Source organism: Castanea sativa, chromosome 6 (genome assembly GCF_040712315.1).
Source record: "Castanea sativa cultivar Marrone di Chiusa Pesio chromosome 6, ASM4071231v1".
NCBI classification, from domain to species: Eukaryota; Viridiplantae; Streptophyta; class Magnoliopsida; order Fagales; family Fagaceae; genus Castanea; species Castanea sativa.
The window spans coordinates 6190785-6198527 of NC_134018.1; the positions used below are offsets into that span (position 1 = coordinate 6190785).

The window sequence follows — 7743 nt, forward strand, 5'->3', positions numbered from 1 at the left end:
ACTATATCATGTAATTTTTTTTTTTTTTTGGTGGTGAACGGTTACGTTATATAATTAAAATGGATGTTACCAGCCTACCACTGAATAGTTCCAAAAAATTTCAAACCCCCTCCCCTGAAAAAAATGCTAATACAGATCCAAGACCATTTGAACTGAAGAAGATAACTGTGGTAAGCCCTAGGTTAAAAGCCACATAAATCTCACATTTGAGATTCATGTTGTCACAGATTTTGACAATGCAACTAAACAAAAAACTTGGTTTGAATAATGGTTTATGAGAGCACTCCACACTTATCACATTCCAATCCAATAGTGAGCAATATTTAATGTACAAATCACTGAGAAAAATACACATCATAACCAGAGTCTAAAGTTCAACACTATAGGAGTAGGAAGACCCTCCCAATTAAGCCTAAAAACTAAATCAGAAAGTGATGCATGCAGGGACGGAACCAGGATTCGAACCTGGGGAGCAAAGCTTAAAACAAAATTTTTGTTTATGAAAATAAAAACTAACATCTATTTCATATATAACAAAATACTACATATAAAATAAGTGTTTCTTAAACATTTGATATTATAAAAATGTCAACAAAGTATAACATATAAAATAAGTGTTTCTTAAACATTTCAACATATTTATCAAAATAGAACTCGACGCTATTTCAAAGGAGATCTAAATATATATATATATATATATATATATATATATATATATATATATTTAAGGGCAAATCTTTTTTTTTTTTTAAATTACATATGTATACCAGTTTTTTTTTTTTTTTAATTGGGGGCTATTAGGACCAAAATTTAAAATTTCATCACATATATATACATTAGCTTTTTTTTGTTTTTAGTCACAAAATGTTGGAAAAGATTGACTTGCATAGTTGCATTGGATGCAAGAACAGCTCCGAAAGGCAAATACAATTACCAGCCGAATGGAGAAAAGAAATCAGAAATATATGTATAGTTTCAGAAATTGAGAGATTTCTGGAACAGTTCCATAGTTTTATAAAAGAGAAGGTGGAAAAAAAAAAGGATTGGGAGGTATTAGAAAGAATATTATTATTTCATTTTTTGCTAAAATAATAGTTCCATTAGGCACAAACAATCTTTGGATGAATGTGCACAAAGATGAGGGATTTCCTCAACCGAAACTGGCTTCCACTTCCTAATTAAGGGTAAGCCACAATAAGAATTGAGCAGAGTCATAAGATAAGAGTGCCATTCTGATTTATGCAACACTTAAGTGCGGATGTTGTACCATTCTGCCTTCCACTTCCTTTTTTTTTTTCTTTTTTTTTTTTATTTATTTTATTTAAGTACGGATGTTTTACAAAGATGAGTAGCCTCAAACTCTGTCCCATTTTTAATCATCATTAAAATGCAAATAACACTCTCAAAATTGGGGTCATTTTGATTTTGATACCTTATGTTCAAAGATTTTGAGTATGGTCCTTGATGTTTGACATTTTTTTTTTTGAGATCGTTTTTCACTTCTCCATTCTATCCATTCTCGTTAATTATGGGCTGTTACATGCCAACTAAGTATGCTACCTCTATAATTGCGCCAATCAAAATATGCCACAACATTTAAAAATACAAGTCAACAAATAAAATAAATTATTAACATTACCAGAAAGAATCAAATTAAAAAAAAAAAAAATACATACATACATACATACACACACACACGAGTAGGCGTGCATTCATACATACATATACAAACACGCATACGTGCATCTTAAGGCTCAACAAGGCCAGTAACCCACATACCATCGCCAATTGGTGTCTAATTAATGTTGGACTTCAGACACATTAGATCTTAAACCACTAACCCACTCACAGCCTTGAGTTGATCGGCCAATTACATGTGGCTTGGATGGAAGTGGCTCAATTGAGATGTAGTTAGTGCTCGACATGGCCACTAACACACATAGCATCACCAATTGTGGTGTCTAATACTGGATTTCAAACGAAGAGTGCTCTTGAGCTGATAGGAACACAATTAAGGTTAGGGTTCTAAAGGTTATTCAAGTTGTTTCTTTATTTGGATGCTATATTTTGGTGTCTAATGCTCTTATGGTTTGGCATGACTATGAGATTAAGGTGAATTTGGTGTTTAGTGATGCTTTTAGGGTTAGAGATGAATGAGAAGGTGTTAGGTTTGCTTTAGGGTTTTGGTTGTCTAGGGTTCCGCAATAGAATTGGTGATTGAACTAATGAATTAATTGCATGCAAAATGTGACTACTTCGAGAGAGTTGCCACTTCCAAAAATAAGACAGCTTTGAGAGTCTCTTAACTCCAAAGAAAGAGAAAAACTACAAAGAAATTGGAATAGTTCTAGGACCACAAATTATTCAACAACTTTTTTTGCCACAACTCAAATATGGGATTATGAGCGGTTAACTATCACTTACACATGAACTCACCATTTTTTTTTTCCAATCACATTCTGCCATATCGCAGTTGTGGCAAGAAGTTGTAAAAAATTATGTGGTCCTAGACTTTTCTGAGAAATTAACAATGAGATAAGAATCATGAGGAGCATTCTTCTTCATTATCCCAAATGATGGTTACATTCATCTATTTAGTATTTATACAACCCATTACTTATTCAAATTGGCCACACATGTCTCACCAATTAGGCACATGTTTTATAGAATACACATATCATATGTGAATAATATGTTACATGTGCACGTGCACTAACCTTAACGAGAACATGTGGAATAATAAGGCTAATGATATTCCTAGCAACCCAATTCAAGTGAATATCATTCTCCCAAAGGATTAAGGGAATAGAAATTTAAAAACAAATGACAATGGCTACTGCCAAATACAAGAACCATAATTTGCTTTACGCGCACACACACGGTGGGATGCAAAATCTGTCAAGTGTTGACAAGAAAAATCGCAGCCACAGATGGACTTGTTAACAAAACTAATAAACCGAAGTCCAGTACCAATAAAAGAGAAACTGAAAATAAATTGTTGATGCTAGCAAACAAGGCAAGACAGAGCAGCAACCAACAATCTTTGATAAACCACAAATAAACCCAATTACACCTCCCTAAAACCAGACTCACCAACATATAAGCACTTTTAAGGCCTGAGTAGCCTCTTGATCCTAGTGTTGAATTCCCATACTCTATATCCCTGACCTTATAGCCACAATCCTCAGCGTTGCATAATCCAGCTTGTCTGTCCATACTCTATATTTCTGGCCTTATAGCCACAATCCTCAGCCTTGCATAATCGAGCTTGGCTGTCCATAGCTGGTGCTTTCCCCCCTACATAATTATATATCCACAGCAGTGCCTTGATTGCCACCGTCATTGCCAACACAGACTCTGAGAGAGAGAGAGAGAGAGAGAGAGAGAGAGATCTACATGTGTTTAAAAATTGAAAATTGTTGTTTGAAAACATTTGTGAAAATACGTATGAATAAAAAAGTGTGTGAAAATACGTAAAATATTGTTTAAAAACTGAAACTGGTTGTTTGAAAACACAAACCAAAAACCCCCTAATTTTTCATATTTTTTTAGTTTTCTTTCTTCTTTCTCTGTTAATGTTAAAACACTTCTTTGTTTTTCACTTATTGACATGACTTGTTAAATGATGTGGTGTATTAAATTGGACCAACTATAGGACTGGCGTGCTTAATTGGCATTTAACGACCACATAAACAGACATAGCCAGAAGGAGAAAATTGGGAAGGATCTCAAACATTAAGGACTACAATCAAAATTTTAAAACATGGGTGACTACAATCAAAATGACCCCTAACTCTAGGGTTGTAATCTGCACTTTCATCTTTATTTATAGGAGACATAAGGACCTATTTGGATTAAGGGAAGAGGGAGGGAAAGTGGAGGTGAGTAAAGTAGAGTGGCTGAAAAATAGCGAGAGTTGGCTGGCAAAATAGGCTATTTTTCAGCCACTCTACTTCTCTCCTCCATTTCCCCTCCCTTCCTCTCAATCCAAATGGTCCATAAGAGACAACCTTTTTTGGGCCAGATTAGGGTCCCAGGATTTCAATGCATAGCATGCCCAAATGAGCTGTTCCATTTGCTCCAGATAGGCTAGGGGGGAGAATATGAAAAAAGCTAAAACACATACGTTTTATGCTCTTTTATGGACAATGCAAAAAAACCTTTTTTTTCCAATGTCCATACGAGAACCTTGACTCATCTATGACAATCCTGAACCAAAAACTGCTAATAAAAACAAAATGACAATTCCCGCTTTCAAAATGCCACCTGTAAAGAAATCAAAATTGACTGAGAACCAAATAATTGACCTAAAGACCCTGTTAAAAAATAATTTAAGTAATTAAGAATGTGACACTATCAAATCTCACAATTCTTAATCACCGTATCTAGTTGCTGTACTACAATCAGGTGATCAAAAAAGCAAGCTATGCTTTCCGATAACCAGCGCTGCAAGGCAAAAGCTACTATACCATCCAAAAGTATACTATCACAAAGACAGAGTGCGTCAATTTACTTATGATAGTATGATGGATGGTATTGGGGTGGCACACCATATCCATCATAGGCAGTTGGCCTAACATAATAATCAGATGGCACATATGGTTCTGATGAGTATAGATGGGAACTAGAAGGGCTTGGGTCCCCAGAAAAACCCACAGGGGCTCCTGGATAACCATACAACCCAGCTGATGAGCCCATGTAAGGGGCAACAGTAGGACTCTGGCCCACCATGCCATAGGGCACAGCCGATAAGCTCCCATATGAAGCTGGATGCTCTGGCAGCAACAAACCTGCTGACTGTAGATGAGATTGTTGATATTGGGGAATTGTTGAATTCATGCCACCAACATTTATTGGTGCTGCTGCAGGACTAACTGGAGAATCCATTCGAGGACGCTTGTTTCCACTCTGTTGCTGCTGCTGGTGCCGGTGCTGCTGCGGCTGATAAGATTTGGCAGGAGGAGCTGCTGCAGGTTTTTTGATGTTTTCTGCCCGCTTCTGTAGCTTCGCGATAAGCCCTTCAAGGTCTGCCCGTGGATACTCAGAGTCAAGATTGTGGTCTTCAATAACTTTAATAACTGACTTCAATGCACCTACTTCTTTGGCTATGCCCTCATTCTGTAAGAAACTTAGTAAGTATATCCGCAGGACATTTGATTTTGAATTACACATGGTATATTGGAAATCATGCAAGGCAATGGAAAATTACCAATGACTTGCGAGAATGATTTCCGTCGTTGACAACTTTCCTAGCAGCCTTCTTGGCATCCTCTAAATGGGCTTTCAAGAGGGGGACTGGTGGAAACTTTTCAGTCAGCTCAAATTCAAAAATAAATTTGACAGCCTGAAGTTGCTTTCCCTTACTTACAAGTTTCTGAATGAGATCTGCAGAGCACCAAAAAAAAAAATCATTTGAATTTTACTTCAGATTACCCAAGAGCAGGCACCAAAATTCTCCATATGACAGTTTACATCCAAGAGAGTTATCCTCCTGTGAATCAAATATTGAAAAGCTTAACAGCAATTTGTAAACCCTGCCTCAAAAGAAGTTCACATATGCATAGCAATGCTGCCATGATTCAAGCATATGCTAAACAAGACAATATTACAATAATTCCAGAAACCTAATCTCTCCTTATATACTTCCTTTGAACCCAATAAAAGGTCATACTCAGTGCAGAGCAGGTCTTAGGAGAGGTAGTTGGTAAACATCCTTACTGCCAATTTTGGAGAGGCTAATTCCTAGACTCAAACCCACAACACATCACTTGGCTGGAGGACACCTGCCATTGCACCAAGGTCCAACTGCTTTCTTCAGAATCCATTAAATCTTCTTGAGATGCTGTGTGATTAATAAGACAAAATGGGCTCTCTATATTCTCTTCATGCCTTTTTAATCTCCATTATTTCTACAGCTTTGAGAGGGCTAGAGGCTACCATGCCAATGATTTTCAATTAGCCTTTCTAAACATAAACAACAACTTGCATTATTCCATTCTGTCACCAAGTTCCCAATTCAAATTTAATGTTAGAAATTCAAGTTTTAGACTTTCCTTTCTCTTAATTATGATAATTAATTATTTATATTAGACAGATTATTCTAAGTGGAAATTTTGAAATATTCCACTACATTTAACTTCTTACTATAATATCAAGACTTGGCCTTGGCCCATCATGGCCTTCAGTACTTGGTACCCGGCAACAACTTACACTAAAGGGTCTGTTGCAGGGCCTATATTGGCAAATTTAAGACTAAAAAGCCACCTGTATTTGACAGGCCTACGCTAACTAGTAAAAGTCGATACAGAGCCGAAAATTCTTGTTTATGTTGACATTATGATCAATGTACCATAGACATACACGCATTACAAGTATGATTCTAGAAAGATGAAACATCAAACACAATCAGCTAAGACATTCTACATAACAACAAGCACACAACATAAAAGCAAAACCACAATTCAACCAGCTTACCGGCAGCTTTATCCCCCAAACCAAAAACTTTGCACAACACCGCAGACTGCCGATACTGCGCAATAATAACATGATAATCCACAAGGTCATCCTCATTGAACACGGACCGCAACCCATAGGCCGCCACCAAATGCAGAAACCCCAGCACCTCAAACGTGTGCATCTCAACGTTTCTCTCCTTCCCTATCCACTTCAAAGCCAACTCCTTGGCTCTCTCCCTCACTTCCTCCCTCACATTGGCCTTAATCTTCATAAGTTCCTCCAACAAAAGCACACAACACCTCTTTGAGCCACCCAATTCCCAATCTTTATTATTCTTATTCTTCAAATTCACACTATTATCCTTATAAAACCAATCCATTGCATCCAAAACCAATGCAGCCGGGTCCGGAGCACATAGCAATGCACCAGGGAGCTCATCCCTGATTGTTTTTCTCTCATTTGGCCCATTTGGGTACTCAATTAAGAACTTCCTCAACCCCAACCCATCCATATTCTCACAAAAAGCCTTTAACTCGGGCCTAGGCTTAACTATTTGACCTGAACCCACCTCACCATCCGGGTCAACCGGAGTTTTGGTCATCTGGGTCGGAGTTTTTGATGAAAAAGGAGGGACCTTTGGGGTGGTTTGTGCGTTTGGCGCTTGTGAGGTTGATGGGTCAGTTGAAGGGTTTGGCTGAGTTGACTCGGCCTGTTTTTGCAACTCGAGCGATTCGAGGTGTTGGAATCGTTGATTGAGCGAGTTTTGGAGGGAGGTGAAGTGGGAATCAAGTTCTGACCATGTGAGAGAGAAAGAGGAGAGAAGGGAAGAATGGGATTGGAGGTCATCGAAAGCCTTTTTGAGGTTCTCTTTCTTTGAGTCTATGAGTTTCAGAGCTGCTGAGATTGTCTTCAGCGTTGCCATGATTAGAACAAAAATTTTGGGTTTTTTGGGAAGATTGGTATAACGGGATTCAAGGTTTCTGATTGAAGACAAAGTTCGAAGACCCTGTTGATGTTGTGTTTGTGTTACTGTTTTACGATGGGGTGAAGTTTGCTCTGTTCCTGAGAACACGTGTTTTAAGATTGCGGTTTTACGGTACACAGAAGAATTGGGATTTTTAAAACGGCGTTCTGTCTTTCGTAATACTCGGTTTATTTACGGTAAAAATACTATTTTGGTCTCTATATTTTTATTATATATTTATTTTAGTTTTTATATATTTATTTTATTGCTTTTAGTTTCTATTTTAAAAAACATATTTTGTTTTGGTCCTTATTGTCATCTTA

General features: G+C 37.2%; 1 protein-coding gene across 3 annotated transcripts; it reads right to left on the reverse strand.

Annotated features, from left to right (window-relative positions):
- Window positions 1–2775: 2775 nt before the first annotated feature.
- On the reverse strand, window positions 2776–7525 carry LOC142641248 (truncated FRIGIDA-like protein 1). 3 transcript variants are annotated; one of them, XM_075815646.1, is made up of 4 exons: window positions 6475–7525; window positions 5210–5385; window positions 4791–5118; window positions 2776–3357 (listed from the first exon to the last, which is right to left on the reverse strand). In XM_075815646.1, exons 1-4 carry the CDS (start codon window positions 7376–7378, stop codon window positions 3185–3187), a joined length of 1581 nt encoding a protein of 526 aa, XP_075671761.1. In that variant the 5' UTR covers window positions 7379–7525; the 3' UTR covers window positions 2776–3184. The 3 variants fall into 3 exon arrangements, with proteins under 3 accessions (XP_075671761.1, XP_075671762.1, XP_075671760.1); XM_075815647.1 differs by having other exon boundaries at window positions 2776–4266; XM_075815645.1 differs by lacking the exon at window positions 2776–3357 and having other exon boundaries at window positions 4270–5118; window positions 6475–7521.
- Between the last annotated feature and the right edge of the window lie 218 nt (window positions 7526–7743).

Bases quoted from the DNA above. Each gene is read 5' to 3' on its own strand.
- LOC142641248 (XM_075815645.1), bottom strand. From the start codon at position 7,378: ATGGCAACGCTGAAGACAATCTCAGCAGCTCTGAAACTCATAGACTCA. The intron at 5,386-6,474 runs GTAAGCTGGTTG...GGTGCTCTGCAG, and splicing joins TTTGGGGGATAAAGCTGCCG to ATCTCATTCAGAAACTTGTA. The intron at 5,119-5,209 runs GTAATTTTCCAT...AGTTTCTTACAG, and splicing joins ATCATTCTCGCAAGTCATTG to AATGAGGGCATAGCCAAAGA.